Below are 19,174 nucleotides of genomic sequence, written 5' to 3' on the forward strand. Positions count from 1 at the left end.
CCCACGTAATTGCTTACGCTCAACTTTAATGGTTGAGCACGCGGTGTCGTCCCTGACGACGCCGTCACTGAGGAAGCAGCGTCACGCTGCTCCTTCATGATGAACCCCAGAGCAACACCATGTTGCTCCGTCGGCGATAGCGTACGCAGCATTGTAGCTATCGCCGCTTCTCCAATGACCGTTGACAGTCGTTGGAGGGCTTCCCACTCTGGGTCAGACAGGTGGGGGCAGTCTGCGCGTGCAACATGCGTTGCAGGCGTATTGGAGATCTCCATGGGCACCTCCGTGCTCATGTGGTTCTCGGCTCCGCGTTCGTACACCGCGTACGAACGTCAAGCAGTCGGTCGTTGGACGGACTACAAAGTGCTACCAGGTGTAGTGGGTCTAACTTGACTCACTACTTTAGGTTACACGTTGCGCAACGTGTATGAGGAAGCGGAATTACTTAGTAATTACTTAGGTTAATTATATTTGAATACACAAATATAAGTTAACTTAGACAAGACTCCAAGTAGCTAGTTTAAGGTAAAATGAGAACTGTATTGTTTGTGAATTGATCTTCCTCTAAAATCTGCTAAAAACTGTTTATCATCTATGAAAGGGTTGACAGCGGCTGGCTGTCAGAGCCCCGCTAATATGCATGACTCTGATTGGTAGAAAGATGCTGCTTTCTACCAATAGGATCTTTGGGTATGTGTGGACCACTCATTGTGGTGGTCACCTTCAATGTATCCATTGGTGTGTCTTACACCAAAGTGAGGAAGTATCCAAAACTTGTAACAGATAACCTATCTGTTAAATTTACAAGTGGCTTGCAGCCACTTGTACGTGTAACCCCGTTACACTTTGGGAGAGCTGTACAATTCGCGGTATTGTTCTCCCCGTAGCACCTGATCGTCCAACGAGTCAAGGAGAAGGACTGTGCCTTCACCCAGCTGCTCCAGTCGACGGTGACCAACTTCGTGGATCTCGATGACTCACTGGAACTGGTTGCCACGCCGACTAAAGGCTCACCGACGACTCGCATGGACTAGAATTTGCTTTATGCACGCCTACCGACGACTCACACAGGCTTCGTGGTCTCTTTCGATGGGTCAGCGAATACTGAGAAGTACGGTGGTAATAGCAGTTGCTCATGGATCGTGTGGAGCCTTCCGGAGTGGAGAATAGTTATTGCAGCGAACGCTTATCTCGAGAAAACCACGGTCAACATCGCCGAGTACACCGGCATGAACAACGGCGTTCTCGCCGCGATCGAACACGGCGCCGAAGACTTAGTGGTCGTGGGAGACTCGAGACTCGCGATCCAGCAATCCCTAGGGGTGATAGCTTGCCGGAAGGAATCACTGATGGCACAGCTGAATCATCACAAGGAGATCACGGCACGATTGCGGTCAGTCAAATACCTGCACGTGGTACGCGAATACAATGCTGCCGCGGACTCGTTGGCAACAGAAGCCTTGGAGTCAAAAGTTTCCAAGGTCAATTTGAGTGAAAGCCGGAAAGCAGAGTTGACCGGACTCAATCGGATACAAGAAGTGATCTACGAGTCGCCGCCGCAAGGATCAGACGCACAAAACCTGGTTCCAGGAGGCTCTCTTCAAATTCTGAGCGGCGTCTCAACCGTGAAACGCAAGACATTTGCTGATTTCGTACGTCCAGAACCTGGAATGCTACTGGCGATGCCTCGGGCGCAGACCAAGAGCAAGAAAAAACATGTCCGATTCACACACGACAAGCCGAAGCCACCGCCGAAGACTCGCCCTAACCGGAAACCTCCTGAGATTCAACCCCCAGAAATGACTCAAGCTCCACCAGCAGCTCCTATCGCACAAGACATTGATCCTGTGAAAGTCCAAGAAGAGAGACGACGACGCATAGCTGCTGCACAAGACGAAAAATTACGACGGGCTAACCTGAAGACCTTGCTACGTGGAGATGTTGAGAAACTTGGATACCGAGCCGCCAGATATGCATGGAAAATCGCAGATAAGTTCGTGTTGTCGGAGGACAATTTGCTACACTACATGGGAACGAGTCGTCGGCGTGACGCTGAGTCGTAAGAGGAGAACTCGCTGCATCTGGTGGTACCCACCACGATGATTCAAGAAGTGCTCCAGAATTGTCATGTCTCGTTGGAAGGTGGCCATCAGGGTGTGGTGAGAACCTACCAGCGAGTCAAGCGAGATTACTACTGGTTGGGACTCTACACCGACGTGGAGAAGCACGTGAGATCGTGCCCCGATTGCAGCACCAGCAAGAGCCGCTCACAACTGAAAGGATACTCTCCTGGCAACGTGCTGGCGGAACGGCCTTTACAGATAGTGTCTATGGACTTTGTGATACCACTGCCGAAGACTCGGAGGGGCAACACAGCCCTGCCGCTCTTCCAATGTTCTTTCACGGGTTTCATCATTGCGAAAGACATGGCGGATACGAGCGCACTCAAGGTGGCACAAGCATTCGAAGAATGCATATACGGAGGATTCGGTGCGCCATCACTCATCCGCCATGACCGCGACCCACGGTTCATGAGCGAAGTGTTCCAAGCGTTTGCAGAAATGATGCAGTCAAGGTCCCGAGCAACGCTGAGTTACCGGCAGCAAGCCAACCGACAGCAAGAACGGTCAGCCAAAACTGTAATGCAATCCGTCAAGGTATACGCCGAAGACCCGCTCCAACAAGACTGGGACGAGATCGTGGAGCGCTTAGTCTTCGCCATCAACAACTCACAAGACACGACTCGAAAGGAAACACCATTCTACTTGGTGCACGGGTGGGATGCCCAGTCAACACTGAAAGCCATGTCATCCTCGCTCCGACACGACACGCCGAAGCAGTCAGACACACTGGCGTGGCGCCGCGAGGTCAACAGACAACAGCAGATTGCTATGGAGATGGCCAGGGAGATGGCCAGGGAATACCAAGCCACCGATAAGACTCGCAGAGCCCGGGAACACAACGCCAAACTCAGCAGGAAAGAGAAGACGATACTGGCAAAGACTCGGGATCACGAGTCGTCGGCGGCGGCACAAGACCAACCGTCTACGGGACAAGACACCCCCGTCCCAAGTCACCTGTCGCTCAAACCAAGTACGCATGTGCCACCGACGACTCGCGAGTCGTCAGCGGATGCCCCAAACCAACCGTTTGTGGGACAGGGGGGACATGTCTCTCGGGACAGAGTGGATCCACCGAAGACTGGCGGAATTGAGCCGATTGCAGGGCAAAAATCAATGCTGCCGGTCCCGTTTGATGTCGGCAGCAGGGTCTGGTTGTACATGGAGAGAGTCAAGCCCAGCCTTACCAAGAAACTGGCACACTGGTGGCATGGACCCTTCCGGACCAAAAAGAAGATCGAAGACTATGCCTTCGAACTCGAGTTACCGGACCGCCGTGGATACCGATTCTACCCAGTCGTCCATATCTCCCGACTGAAGCTGGTTGATGAGTTTGGAGATCGACCGAAGACTCGTCTCGCGCCCAGACTCGTCGACGACACGCGACTAGACTTTGACGAAGAACTGCTCCCTGAAGATAGTTGGGATCCAGATCACGTGGCAGGAGAGTATGAAGTTGAAGCCATCCTCGACGACCGTGTGCCGTTGTCCACGGGAACTGAAAGAGCAGTACGCGAGTTTAGAGTCAAATGGGTCGGCTACGATGAACCAACGTGGAAGCCAGCCGCTAACCTTTCTTGCGGAGGGCTCCTCTATGATTACCTGCGGCGAAAACAAAATGAACAGCGCCTGCAGATGGTTCAAGTCGCCGACGAAAACTAGGTGGCTATGAGTCACCACAATGATGACCTGTACTTGGGGCAACGCAGCCCAAGACCACAGACGAAAACAGCTACTGCGGCATTATCTTTTGCATTTAAAGAATAAAACGCTACCAAGACGGACAGCTAACTCAACGGCAACTCAGAAGCGGGACTAGAAATGAAAACCAAATGGATAGAAGACGCTGCCGACGACTCGCTTGAACCCGACTTCAACTCAATCAGGATCGGAGGCAACGGCTGCCCGAGCCAAGACACCAAGCAAGCTCGAGTCATCGGAGTCACCAGCAGCATCCAGATCTTGTCCTCCCGGAACAGACGCAGCATTTGGCGAAGACCCAGACGCAGCAGGAACACGAGCATCACCAAACTCGGCCACCCATTCTGAGCTCAATTCACCCGGCTGCAGCGACGAACTTGGAACAACTCGACGACCAACATCGGTGCGCGAAGAACCAGCCAGGACAAAGAGCGGAGCCGACGGGTTGCATGGGACGAACGTGGTGTTGTAGGGGTGCTGCTCCGGCACATCGATCCAGCCGTTCCGCCAAGGCTCCGCAGCATCCAGGGCCGCGACCTCGCTCAACCGGTCGACAGTCTTGGGCTCCTAAGGTAAGTATTCCAGAGAATACCCGGGCATGGTCGGCTCGAGCATGAACTCGGGCTTCACCTCCGAGAAACCCAGATCTTGGCTGCTGCCCCACTTCCAGATGTACGGGACCACCTTGGCGCGGAGACGGTCGCTGCGTTTGTTGCGCTCGACCACGTACCTCGACCAGGCAGCTTCAAAGCATCCAAGTCCTTCCTCGTCCGAGTCTTCCGCGCGGCAGTCCAGTCCATCATGTCCAAGTCAGCGGCAACTGCGGAGAACGTAGTCTCCACTGCCTTCGGAAGGATCCAGTGATCACGCTCCCAAAGCGAGAAACCAAGGTAGACGTTGTCCGAGTCGTCGCTCCAACGAAAATTGCTCCAATATCCCATCACCCGAGTCATCGGCGAAGCCCGCTGGGACACCTTGGAGTCGGGATCGAACTCTGAAGTGTCAAAAAGCCACGCTTGAGACGGGAGTCGCCGGCGAAGCTTCTGCCACGGATGATCAGGGTTTTTGTAGTCCGCGAATGCCGCGATGCCTTCAGGACTGTAAATAATTCGGAGATCCCGGGGCACCGGTGCGGGCAACCGAGCATTCAGCATCTGGGTCCAGCACTTGAGAGCCCCAGGACGCGTAAAAGGCGGATCGATGTACGGCACAGCCCACTTGGCCACTTGCTTGGAAAATCGGACGAGGGGTAACTGGTCCCGCGCCGGCGACGGTACCACAGGAAGACGCCGGGGGCTGAAATCTGACCCAGGAGTGGACGACGAAGTGGCGACGACTCGGCTGCTTCCGGAAGACGCAGACAGGCGTGGAACGGAAAAACGACGGGGTTGTCGACGGTGACTCGTGTGAGTCTTCGGTGGAACAGGAGGTGTTTTCTTAGGCTCCACACCAGCACCTGAGATAGCTCCCGACGACTCGGAACCTGGGAGCTCCAAGAGGGAAGAGGATTGAGGGACGCCCACCGATAACTCAATCACTGATCCAACGACCACATTCTCCGCCTCCGAACCAGTGTCTGGAAACCATTCGAGAGAAGTGCCAGAATCAACGTGAACTTGCTCGGAAGGAGGAGAAATAGTGCTCGACGAGACAGCATCTTCATCCGATGACTCCACCACACGAGAAGGCTTGCGGGAAGGAACAACGGGTGAGCTGTCCGACGAAGACTTGGCAGCGGCCCCGGAGAAGACGGCGCGAGCGGGCGGACCAGTAGATCGCTGAGAACGAGCCCATCGCCCCTTGGGTTTCCGCCTCGACTTGCCCTTGGACGACGAAGCCCCGGAAGCACTCGGGGCTTGCACTGCCAACGCGGACAGAGACTCCGCAGCCGCAGGAACACTTCCGGAAGACTCGACAACCTCCACCTCCATTTCCAAGTGCTCACCATCTTGAGAAGAAGTCCGAGAATCACCAGGAGCTGTCACCGCAGACTCACGGCTACCACCTCGACGAGAAGAAGACGTACGAGAGCCACGGACAGCAGAAACTGAGTCTTCGGCGGGGCGGAGAGGTCTCTTGCCCGGGCGACTGGCGGACGGACTGCGACGGAGTAACGAGGAACGGACCCGCTTTGCGACGCCGAACGAGAAACCGAGCTTGACCGACCACGAACATGATGAGAACCGGCTTCCCTTTGCGAGGAACGCTTGCGTGAGCAACCAATCTGCGCAGCGCGTAAAGCCCGGTCCGCTTCGATATCGGCAGCACAAGTTCCCGGCGTTGTCTTGTTCGCCTCAGCCGACCGCTCCTCCGACGACAACTCAACATGAGAGTCCGATTCCAGGAAAGCAGCGTGGGCCAAGTCAACGACAATGGCATCCTCGGTGCGAGACGGATCCGCATTAGCCAGCATGTCCTTGAGGACCCGCCGAGTCTCGTGGCTAATGTCCAGCAGGTCCCAGTTTAACTCGCCAGTCGACAAACCAGGAAAGCATGAGTCATCGCCAGAATCAGAACACAAGCCAGCACATTCTGCGACTCAACGACCAGTACGAACCTTCAGAGATCAGCACAAGGACGTCTGGATCCATGTCTTCAAACTTGACATGCGCCCGAAGAGTCCTATTGGCGCGCGTGAGCCGCTTCACCCGCTCTTGAAGGTCTTCATTTTGGCGCTGGAGGCGAGTCGACGACGAGTCATCGCCGGCATCCAAGCGAACCAGAAGATCGTGAAGACGCTTGCTCTGCGCAGTCGACGACGCCACGGCAGCCTTGAACGCCGTCTGCTCGCGAGTGAGCTGGAGAGCCAGACGCTTGCACTCGTCGTCAGCAGCTCTAACGCGGTTCTCCAAGCGGGCGGCTGTCTCGGTGTGCGCATCCACGGCTCCACGAAGACTCTCCATCTCCTGGAGGTAGTGAGCCTCCAAGACCCGCAGACGCTTGACCTCCTTCTTGGAGTGCTCGAGTTCCGCGCGCGCTTGCTTGAGGAACACCATGGTGTTCTCGTGCTTGAACGACTCCTTCATCGCCGAGTTTTCGGCGGCAGCACGCGCAGCTTCAGGAGTGCAACTGGCCTCGCATCACGGCCAAGTCCAGGTTGATGTCATCGTGAACTCCCATGTTGGGCTGAGCCGCCGCCACCACGTCTTCCAGCGAGCGAGCAGCGGCCAAGCGAGAGCCCACGTGACGGTCCCCACGAATATTGGGACCCTGGTGCAGAGTGACATTGAGACGACCGATGAGATCCAACCGAGGACCCAACACCGCGATCACGCGCTCCGACGCCTCAGCACTGGCTTCCATGACGATTTGCTCAAGGGCCTCACGCGACACCGTGATCAGCGAGTCGTCGGTGGTGGAGCGACTGGCCTCAGCGCTCGAAGTAGAGCACCGAGCAGCTAGCTGCGACGACTGGATCGCAATTGAGTCGCCGGCAGCACTACCAACGGGCACATCAACCAGAGAAGTGTCCTGAATGACAAGAAACGAAGGCAATAACCGTGAAGGTAAGCGAGAGCAGCTCAAGATCAAGGTGCCAGTCAACGAGACGTACCGAAGGAGCAGCAGGAGAGGTGGCCAGTGACGCGGACGACTCAGCGGAAGCCTCCAGCAAAGCTTGGCTCGGCGTATAGCCAACAGCGAGTGAGCTCAGCTCCGGAGATGACAGGACAACCTGGGAAGCAGACGCACAAAGCCGCCAAGCATCAGCATCTCACGTGAAGCTGACAGAAAGTGAGAAGACGGCAAGAAACTCACCGTGACCGATCTGGCCGTCGACTCAGCAGCGCTCTCATCCTCAGACACCGCCGACTGCGAGGGAGCAGGAGCAGCAGGCGAACTACCAGCACCAAGCGAGCTTCCTCGACCTGGCGAAGACTGACCAAGATACCAAGATCCGGGTTAGAAGTGGAGACGGCGAGAGAACACGAAGAAGACGGCTTACGTGGAGCGAAGACCGAGACACACCGAGAGCCCTGAGGGCCGAGTTCACGGCGGACTGGGCAGCGCGCGAAGAACCAACCATGGCACAGGAGCACCCCGACGCTCACCAGCACGCGGCTGGAGTCGTGGTGGGGGCAGTTGTAGTATCGGGAAATGAAGCCGAAGCCAAAACCCAAAGGCGGGACGAGGGACGAAGAAGTTTCGAGGCGCCGGCGCTAACTGGCAAGTCACAACCCATCGCCAGGCATTGGACTAAACTCCCCGATCGCTGATTGGCCTAAATAGGTCGATGGCGATGACTCGTCGACGGTCCCAAGTCAAGAGCGGGCGGTTGCAGCTTGCTAAGTACGGTGCGAACCTACTGGCAAGATCCGAACCTATGAGTCATCGGCGCCTGTCCCCAGTCGTCGGTGGCGTTTCAGCGGCCGTTTGAGTCGTCGGTAACGCCGCCACGTCGCAGAGAAAGCACCGAAGAGTCGTGAGTTACAACTGGCGGTCCAAAACGGACGCGTTTATACTTGATATTTGTATTGATCGATAGGAAACTTAAGAGAAGACAAGATAAGCCTTCGGGCAACAATAACAGAACAGCTTTTCCTCCCAACCACGCAAGGGCGACACCGGTGCCTGCAGTGAACGACCTGCAGCTCAAGGTAAACCTGGTAGGTAGGATTATGACTGTCGGTGGGCACATCTACTAGTGTAGAGTGTGTTCATCCCTGGCAGGGCCAAGAGTTAGTGGCCGGTGTATTGGTAGCGACGAGTCGTCGCCAGGAACTGGAGGAGCGAGAACGCACTCCATTTATTTCTTCCCGCCGGAGTATAGCTCCGGCACCCTCGTATCACGCCGTAAAAGGCCGGGACCCTTCCTTCTGAGGGCCTGCGAGGTATATTTTGAGTGTGAGAGCGTGCTAGCCTTTGCTCGTGGCTAGTGACGCTGAGTCTTCCGTCGGTCGACTAGCGGAAGCTCGGTACACAGGGGAAACATCAATCCGGTGCAAGGGAAAGTTCCTGGGCCTTCCGGTTCTAACCCTAACAAGCCCATTGAGTCTTCGGTGACTTGGTGGGTGTTATTGGTGGGGAAAGTGTGCCTTATATAAATTAGCGCGTGTTCCTATACGACAAACAACTTCAGGTGGCAAATCTGGTCCGCCAAAGTTAAACGTACCGACAGGGGTTGACACAAGGACACACGCCAATACAGGATCCCCCGATCTAGTAGTCCTGATCCCGTTCCAGTTCCGACTCATTCAGTGTGTCAGTGACTGGATCGTGGTGACAGACACCAAAGGTGCTCCGTATCTGGAACCCGTTCCATATCACAGCACTTGCACTATACACTGGACGATAAAGGCGTTCACTCACCTCGCCTCACTATTCCGAATCACGTTCACCTGGCATTGATACGAGGAATACCAACGTGTAGCAACGGACACCAAAAAGAGTGACTATACGCTTTGGCGCTAATATCGAGAGCAATGGCCCGCTTCTCTTCCTTAAATCGAGCAAGAAGCTGCGGCCTTTTTCGTGGCCTTTACGTGGTAATCACCTCAGCACCAGCCACTGCTTGTTGTACATCCTCCAACTTTGACACATCTTGAAGAAGTAGGTTGATGGTGCACGCGACTGGTGCTGCTGCTGTTGCTGCTCAACGTCGCGTGGAGGTGGATCAGAAACTCCACTTTGTCGTTGTTTTCTCAGTGCTGATTGCGCTGCTCGATCTATCATCAAGCGCCGTCTCTTGTTCTTTTCCACCAACGTGTACCACTACACTTTTCCAAGTGGCGCTCAAGCTTCAGGCACTTGGGGTTCGCTATGACGGTGCCACACCGCTTACACGCCACATCTCCATTATCCCTGTCATTACAAAGATTCCAGACTTCACTTCGAGGACGGCCTCCGGGGTGTGGCATTGCTGCTCCATTGAAACGATGGATTAGAGCACCCCATCACCAGCAATCCCACCGCCGCTGGCTCACGTTCCGGTCTTCAGTAGCTGTAGCGCGCACTCCACGCGCTTGAATTTGTAGCTGCTTGCGCTGGGAGAGTTTAAGTTGGAGTGCGCGCGTGTTGAGGAGTGAATGTCCCGAATCGTACTTAGTAGTCGGATGCCGTACTTAAGACGAATAGCCGAGTGTTCGCCGGCACAAACTAGATACAACCGGTTATATCTAGGTTTGAAACTACCGGCGAAAACTACACCTTTTCTCAAGCAAACTGAACGGTTTTTTTTTAGCAAAGCGGTTGATTGAGGTGTTCCTAAAAAAAACTAAAATTAGTTTTTTCAAGCAAAGTGGTTTGGCGCCATATTTTTCCCAACCAAAGTGGTTCGGTGGCGGGGAAGAAAACCAACCACTGGGCGCTTGCATTGCTGTTCAACGCCACCGCGCCGTTGTCTTCATTCGTGAATTCACCACTCCGTCTGAAACCCTTCACCAAGACAATGGCCCCGCAGTCCTCACCCTCGACCCCGCAGACGCCCCCTCCGATCTCACGCGAGGTCAAGCCGTTCGAGCGCGCCAGCGCCAAGAAGCGCGTTCTTGACGCATACCTGGCGGGCCAAGACTGGCTCGGCGTCGCTGCCAGTAATGCCGTGTCTGTCAGTACTGCCAGTCGCATCACCGCGTAGGGCAGTATCGAGCAGCAGCCCCGCGGCGGAGTGCGGAGCGTGTGCATCAAGATGACGGTCGAGGTCATGCCCAAGCTCGAGGAGTACCTGGACGAGCAGGCGGACATCACCATGGCTGGCATGAAGGAGCGGTTGCTCAGCGACGTGAAAGCCGTGGTGAGCATATTCTCCATCCACCGCGCTCTCAATGGGATGATGTACACGGTGAAGGGACTCCGGATCGAGAAGGCCACCATGAACAATGATGTGAACAAAACGAAGCGCAAGGAGTTCGCCATCGTGCTGAACAAGCACGTGTCCGCGGGCGACATGATTGTTTATCATGATGAAACAAATTTTAACATCTACCTAGCGCACAACCAGGGCCGGGCGCGCACAGGCGAGCGCGCGGTGGTAACGCTGCCGCCATCCAAGGGCAAGAATCGGCACGTGCAGTGCGGCGTGGCGCCCGGCAACGGACTCGCGCTGCTTCGCACGCACGAAGGCTCCATCCGCATGGAGGAGAACGCGCATTTCGTTGCGAACCTGTTTGTCACCGCCCTCAACTCGGACGAGTACAAGAAGTGCTGGGTGGGCAAGAAGATCGTCGTGGCTACCGACAATGCCCCCGCCCACAGCCAGGTGGAGACACTGGCACGTGAGCAACTTGTAGCTGATGGAATCGTCAACAGCAACAAGCTGGTCATCCTGCGTCTTGCGCCGCACAGCCCGATGTGCAATATCATCGAGGACTGCTTCAATGCACTGAAGGCGAGCATGAGATAGCATCTTGCAGTCAAGCGTCACGAGCTGGTCTTGCGAGGCGAGTACGACTCGCTGGCTTCGCACAGAATGGCACTCATGAAGGAGGCCGTGGAACTGAGTAAGATGATCTTGACTCAGCGCTTGGTCTACCGCATGGAGTGCCACTGCTTGAAAAGCATTTTCCTAGCCGAGCGCGGCGAGGACATGAAGCTCGGTAAGTAGCTTAAGTACGAACCACTCTGCGTGGTAAAAATATATCAGAAAACCACTTAACCTGGCAATTGACCATTTTACTTGAAAAAAAAAAACGATTAGTTTGCTTGAGAAAAGGTGTAAACACACACTAGTAGGAACACTGCCTCTCTGTGGCAGTAACTAATAGCGACGGCTTTTCACACATCGCAGACCAGCCTTACCGCATTGCCACCACCATTCCTGCCTCCGTTTTACAGCAATCCACTCCTTGTTGCCTCTAATCCGCACAATTTACCTCTAATCCGCACATGATTAGACCAGAGCCCGTCGAGGAGGTCGGTCAGTTGGCAATTCCCCAGCATTACCAGGCCTCTCAAAATTAGGTAGTGTATGACGTGAAAGTGCAAAATTCCTAATCCTATTTTTTCAAAATACCTAATTGCGGATATGCCTGAAACAACCCTGGCTCGCAGTCTATCCGCGTCGCTGCCTGTGCATTCACCTTTCGGCGCTCTCCACCTCCTAGCACGAATGGGGAAGACAAAAGGATCAAGGCGAGGGTCTAAGAAGGGTGCTCGTGGAGACGAACAGACCGCACCACAGCCTAAAGTCACTGGTGCAAACCGCTGTGTCAACACTGCCCTTGTGCAAACTAAAATCACCCCTCTTCAGCAGCGACAAAAATGAATCGAGATTGACCAGGAAACTATTGATCGCGTGCCAAAAACGCCAAAAGACGTGATGAATTGCAACGATCTCCAGTTTCGCAGTCTCATTGAGACGCACAAGGCTCGGTTGACCGCTGCGTATGGTCCGACAGCAAGTCATGACATTTGGAAGCAGACATGATATGATCGAGCGATACAAGGTCGACACTTCTTTTCATCACCGCGTTGACAGTATTGATCGATCTTCGTTTCTTGATGCGTGGTCTGATGTGGACTGCGAGGGCAATTACACGTTACTGTTCGCATTCGTCGCTGGAGTGGCGGCGATATCGCCCGGCACTCACTCAGTTGAGAGTGAGTTCAGCGTCTTGAAGCAAGTCAAGAACCCGCAGAGAACAGCTCTAACCAACTATGCAATGGAAGGCCAACTCCAGTCGCTGCAGTACTTCTTTTGCTCGATCTAGCTGGACGCGTCGCTAGGAAGGAGTCCATGTAGCTAAGACAATTCACTTGAATAAAGTATACCACCTGCATGCTTAACTTGGATTTTGAGCCATTATGTATCGAACTACTTAAGAACTACCTATTCAGAATTTTTCCCAAAATGCCTAATCGAGGTCAAATTAGGTAGGTAGGTAGGTATTTCTGCCTAATTTGGAGAGGCGCAGCAGGAGATCGAGCGGGCTCAAGACGCGCTCGCTGCCGCCCGAGGAGGCGGCCAAGGCCGACCCGGTGCTGCAGCGCCGCGAGGCCGAGAACGCGGTGCTCACGAGCGTCTTGCGCCACCAGCAGCTGCACGTGGCCAACGCGCAGTCGCTGCTGTCGCGCTGCCTCGGGGACCAGCACACGCACCCGCTGTACACGCGCATCCGGCTGTCCAAGGACTGGCCGGAGCGCCGCGCCACGCTGCGCAGCGTCCGCGCCGAGAAGCTGCGCAACGCCTACGAGTACATCGCGGCGCGCAGCAGCCACGCGCAGCCGGAGAAGATGCAGCTCTCGGACGAGCGCTTCGAGTCGGCGCAGGGCGACCTGTGCTGCGTGCGCTTCGAGACGGTGCACTTCCGGGGCGTCGAGTCGCTCGAGCAGGTCTACAACGCGCTCGTCTTCTACCTGACCAACATGGAGATCAGCATCTCGGAGCGGCTGGGCCACATCACGGTGAGAGACGACTACGACTCGATCGAGGGCACGGCGTACAACTCGAGGATCGCGTCCACGGAGGACTGCGGCGTCACGACCGAGATGAACGCCGTGTCCTTCCCGCAGCTCTTCGCCAAGGACGAGCTGGGCGCGGGCGTCGGGCCCTGCGCGGTCATGGCCAGCGACTGCGTGGACGAGGACGAGCTGTACCCGTACAACCCGAGAGAGCGCGTGAGGAAAGACGTGTCGGGAGCTGTGGTGCTCACGGTGAGCAGGAGGAAGGTGAGGCACAAGGAGAGGAGGCAGATTGGCACGGCCACCGTTGCAGGCGAGGAGGAGACGGAGCTCGTGGTCACGATGCAACGTGCGGCATTCGTGAAGCTGCATCGACCACAGTTCCCCGTGTCGCCCTTTGCGCTGCAGGAGCTGCACGAGGTATTGCGCGGTGGGGCGACGTCATGCTCAAGACCGTGCGTAGCGTGGTGTATACGACTCCGTAGTAGCGTCAGTGCGCTGGTAGCAAATAGGTGCGAGGAACCGTGTAAGATTGGATTAACCTTTATTGACCCGTTGCTGAGTTTGCTTGGTTGCAGTGTTTCTAGTCGCGTAGGTGTCGGCGCAGAGCCTAACCAAAGCGGGATCGGGCGGGGTAATATACACGCATGTTTGTGTGAATGCCCGCATTGACGATCTTCCTCGTCTCAGCCGAACGTTATCGAATGCAAGAACGTGGCTTTGTTGGTCCCACCGGCATCACCAGCTTGGATTGCTGGAAAGGTAGCGAGTTGAATAGTCCGACAATCGACAGCGCCGCAACCGCTTTTAACCGGGGTTTAAGCTACAATGACGCGCGCGTTCGTCAAGGTCAAGCTTGTGCGTGTACCGCATCGCCCCTGTCCTAAGCGAACTGCAATGTGTGTAGTTTACGGTACATCTGTTGCCAAGTCTCAGAATTAAATGATAAAAAGTAAAAGTTATAATAATTCTTGGTATTTTGGACCAATCAAAAAGTATGGACGCGGCGGGAATTGAAACCGCGTACATCCGCATAAAATTGCGGTGCTCTTTCCCAATTGAGCTACGTGTCCAAGCTCGCTTGGTTACCTTCGCAATAAAGTCTCATCAAAGTAATATGTTGTATTGTGCATCTAGAAAAACTCATCGTCGGAGCTGCTGGAATAATCATCATCACTACAAACCTGTTTTCCTGCTGCAATTTGGGTAGAAGAGTGCAATAGCTTCTTTTACAGAATAGCCAGCAGCCAGGAATTCGAGAAGGCGGCGCTTGTGCGTATAGTCGACTACAATGCAGGTGTAGCGCTTTGGTTTTTTGCCGGTTCCTGTGGTGCGTGGTCTACCCATAGCATTTTGAACACTGAGACCGAATGGCTGGTGGCAGCCTATAATTAGCTGGTCAACATGGAATTTTAACTACAGACATCTGGTGTCAATGCATTGTTTTCATTGGCTAAAATAAAAATTCGCTTAGGACAAAACTTCGCTTAGGACAGGGGCGATGCGGGTAGTACTTGAAGTACCGCTTCCATTTACAAAATGAAGGGTTAGGTTCTGATGAATCACTTAGCGGATGTATAGTAGACCTAACCCTATCATCGCTCCTATTCAAATCTGCTGCGCAAGGAAAAAGTAGCCACTTCCACGATATTTGGAATTTGTATGACGCGGTGTCAGAAGCAACTTCCATCGCATGAAACAATGAAATATGCAAAATCGGGTTGCATGACGAATCAGAAAAATCCTATATGCGAATATGCACCAATCGTTGAACGACCGAAAAAATAATTTTTTACAGTACTCATTTAGGTCGGTTAGATAAGGTCTTAGAGACGGTCGGTCTCCTACAAAGGTACGACAAGACTAATAGTACTAGCAAATTCAGACAAGACCAATATTACTACGGCAAGCTTAAAAGTACTAAGACAAGACTTGCTGTACTAGGACAAGACCAACAATACGATGACATTATCAAGTACACAATTCCTTGCATGTACACATGCCGAGTCTTCACAAGTCGGCGCTTTTTGTCGAGACGAATATATCGTGCAAGTGTGTCAATCGTGAGTACACACATATTCGGAATAACACTGTCATTTAACCAATGTGTGGTATAGTAAGCCGAATACGCGGTTAGTGTAGCGTCCGAAACCTCCCTTGGGTCAGCAACTCCCTTCTGGATGGCAAATTCCAACACATCTTGGGCAATCAGTTTGGCAACGCTAAAGCGGCTGGGAAGCACACCGCTTTTGTTTTTGTCCAGACTGGTCCAATCACATACCGGCTTGAATAAATGACGAGATGGATCCGCCTTCCAATACATGCGACACAAATCCTTCCAATCTTTTGCTGGAGGGAGAATAGATACCTCTTCACTGCATCCAGGCCGATCGCGCGATGGCTCAGGCGCAGGGCTCCTCCCAGGCTCTAGTATCGCTATCAGAGTATCCAGTTTTTCTTCTAAAGTACTTGTAGATTTTTCGAGGGCCTTCAAACGCTTTTCCAGTGAGATTTCTGAAGGCGTCTGCCTAGTATTAGCTGTCGCACTTCGCTTTCTACCGGTAAACGTCGTCGGACCATCTGTGTAGACTTCACGATCTGGGGCCAAACAACCCGCTAGTTGTTTTTCTTCGTCGCTAGATGTTTGGTCAAGAAGATAGCGCACAAGGGTCTCCGCCGATTCATTTTGTGTCCAGCCAGCCCACCACTTTACCATTCTGAGTGACCATCGCCTTTCTGGGACGGCAAACATGAACAGGTACTGCGCGCCAGCCCGACGAAAGGTATGCGATGTAAACCAGATATCTCTCCACGCTTGTCTATCGTAGCCGCGAGTCTTCGTTCCATTTCGATTGAGATCACGAACCACACAGTTAAGCAAGGTGATGAATGCCTGTTCTGACATTTTCTTGCCCCATTCCACACGCGCATTTTCACATCCCGTTGTAGTTGTGTCCGTCTTGAGAACGTTCTTTGAAATCTTCGAAAGTGCCGGAAATACATAATCTGTGTCACTCCATCGACGATCCGTCTTCGTTTGGATGTACGCCAGCCAGGCCGTCATATGATACAAAGCATCAATTGATCGTTCACGTCGTCCAAGCGGTGTAGATTATAGCAGCGGCCTTCTGCGACCTCAGTTTTCCGTCCTTCAAGCTTGTATGATGCAAACGATATGGATGAGGTAGGGTCCGAAACGCTTTGTCGCGTGAGCGCTAGCGTTAAATTTTTCCACTGCAGGCTCAACACCTCGTTAATTCGGCACATGCTATAGAACGCAAAAGCGGATACCGCTGTAAACCACAAGTGACTTGCTTCCGTGAATCCTTCTGTGGTCGCCAAATGGCTGTGCAGAACGTTAAGCATGTCCAGCGAAATAGGCGTGGCTTGGCGCTGAGTAAACTCCACACTTTTGCGCTTCTTGAGACCGCGCATGAACTGCCGAACAAACGAGTCTTTTGCTGGGTTTCCCAGACCGTACTTAATTCCATTCTCGTCGGTGACCACCACCCACTTATCTGGACCGGCAGCATCACGACGCTCGTGACTACTGTAGTAGTTTGCAACGGCAGCTCGTATCTTCTCGGCAGTCTGGTTAGATACAGCACTAGAGACCGATACACTTTCCATGAATGCAACAAGAAGAGAGGGAAGCTCGTGATGGCGCACCATAGCTGGATCCGGGTATTCATTTGCGACGCAGAAATCGCAAAAATTCTTAAGTAGGATGCGTAGACGTCCCTGGTTTCCTTCTTGATCACATGCGTAGCTGTCGCAATTCCACCTTGCAATAGCTCTTGAAATGAGGGTCGTTGAGACGTTGGCTGTGATGCCATTGGAAAGAAACAAAATAAAATGTGCGCTCACAGCTTCCTGTCCAGCCAAATCAATTGTGAGTCTCTTCGCCATTCATTTTTACTCCAGTACTTTTAGTCTTGTCGTAGTACTTTTAGTCTTGTTTTTGTACTTTTAGTCTTGTCTTAGTACTTTAAGTCTTGTCATACTAATTCTTATATTGTTGACTAACGATGGCCTTTTTATTAATCGGATACAAAGCTATCCGAGTTTACCCAATCCCTTAATCACCCTCAGAGTCAGATTCAATACCAAAAGCAGCCTCGAAACCGCGCTCCCGGGCGGATATCGCTGCTTTTTTCTTCGCCTCAGCCTCATACGTCTTGTCCTTCTCAGCAAAGCGCGCCAAGTACGAAGCTTCAAACTCTATCAACGATTTGCAGCTCTTGCCTTCTCCGAACGCGTCAATCTGGTCTTGGATAGGCGCCTTCAGTAAATTGTTCTCATGACGGGCATCCTCGCCGTCAGCAAGCCACCGGTCGATCTTCGCTTTGAAAGTTGTCTGTAAGTAACTGCGGTACTTTTGAAGTCGAACGCGCTCCCCAAACAGCGTGTTTGCTTCTTCCTTGAGCATACGCTGCCTATAGAAGACAAACTGCTTGCACGTGGATTGAAGTAACGTACTTGCGGGTTCCACCTGAAACTCAGGTGGCATGCGGTGGCGCTTATCGGGATGCAACAGTAGAAAGGTTCGTTTAAACCAAATTTGCGACAGCAAGTCCTTGTGCTCCATCTGAACACAGTAATATTAATAAACACATGAGAACCTTTTGATTTTCATCCATCAACACTTACCTGGGTGAAGATGTACTCAAATAGATCTGCATCGCGACTTAAATCTTCCAGTTCGTGCCCTTTCAAGCCTACAGGCTCGGGTTTCGGAGGGAGAGATACACTTTCTAGTTCGAGAAGCTCCGCTCGTAACTCTAGAGACACGTGTTAGAAATAACGGTAACTTATGGTCGCAATAGATTAATCCCACCTTCAAGTCGCTCGAATGCACGCGCGGCACGCTTGGCACGCTGGGCGCCGACACGCTTGGCGCGGTTCTTCTCCCACGACTTCTTCCGGATCTCACTGCGTGAGAGCCGCTCCTTGGTGCCCTTGCACTTCTTCTTGTGCTTGGAAAGGTTGGTGCGCGATATCGCCTTGCCACACGCGTCGCACGGCGTCTTCACAGCGCTGCCGTACGGCGCGCGTGTCGTCACTCCCCTCGCCATATCGCGATGTGCGAATCGAATGCGCTCTTAACCACATTTATTGGCTAATATTAATTTTTCTGATATCACAATTTTAATTGGTTAAAATATTTTTTGCATGAGCTTGTTTTCCCGTTGCGCTGGTGAAAGAAGTCGGATCACTCTGACGAAGATACCCAACTGCTGCTGGGGCTCACATTTCATTTTGCAGAGAGTGGAAGTCCACCGACTGACGGCCGAGCTGGCGGTGCTCACTACTCCGATAATATCTCGCGACGAGGCAGAGCTGGCAGAGCTGATGCTGCAACGTACTGTGCTGTTTGCAATCGCGAGAAGTTAACAATTCCGAGTGGCAAAGGTGCAGTCAGTCTTGGCGCAGTACATGGTGCGTGCGTCACCCTCTTCGTCATGTAAGGTTTTAAGAGGCACAATGTGGCCTAACTATTGATATGTGGCTGCATGTATCAGAGCGAACAGAACTGGAATCCCCTGTACACGAGTATTTGTCTCGGCAAGGCGTGGGCTGAACGACGCGCTACACTTTTGGAAATCCGACCGCAGAAGCTGGAGAATGCCTACAAGTACGTCACGGCCGCTTGTCCGTTGGAGGATTCAATGATGCCGCAGCACTCTGATGAACGCTTTGAGAGCTTAGAGGGGGATGCGTGCTGTTCTCACGTGGAGGTGGTTCATTTCGCTGGTCGGTCTATCCAGCAAGTGTTTAATGCGCTCAAGTTCTACCTTGACAATGCGGAGATTATTGTGTCAGAGCGACTCGGTCACATCACAGTGAGCGAAGACTACGATGAGATCGAAAACTCCGCTTACAACATTCGAATATTATCAAGGAATAGCCACGGCATTCGTGTCGAGAACAATGTCGTAGGCTTCGCGAGTATGTGTAATGGGACAAGCAACGGATATATCCCGGAGCCCCGCGCTGTCATCGCCATCGACTCAGTAGAT

At 53.2% G+C, this 19,174-nt stretch overlaps 1 protein-coding gene across 1 annotated transcript; it reads right to left on the reverse strand.

Annotated features, from left to right (window-relative positions):
• Window positions 1-17,232: 17,232 nt before the first annotated feature.
• On the reverse strand, window positions 17,233-18,229 carry IUM83_06561 (uncharacterized protein; the record flags this gene model as incomplete). The annotated part of the gene is made up of 3 exons (XM_067930783.1): window positions 17,233-17,742; window positions 17,805-17,935; window positions 17,992-18,229. 3 exons carry the CDS (start codon window positions 18,227-18,229, stop codon window positions 17,233-17,235), a joined length of 879 nt encoding a protein of 292 aa, XP_067789729.1.
• Between the last annotated feature and the right edge of the window lie 945 nt (window positions 18,230-19,174).

Source organism: Phytophthora cinnamomi, assembly GCF_018691715.1.
Source record: "Phytophthora cinnamomi strain GKB4 chromosome Unknown Contig50, whole genome shotgun sequence".
Taxonomy (NCBI): Eukaryota; Oomycota; class Peronosporomycetes; order Peronosporales; family Peronosporaceae; genus Phytophthora; species Phytophthora cinnamomi.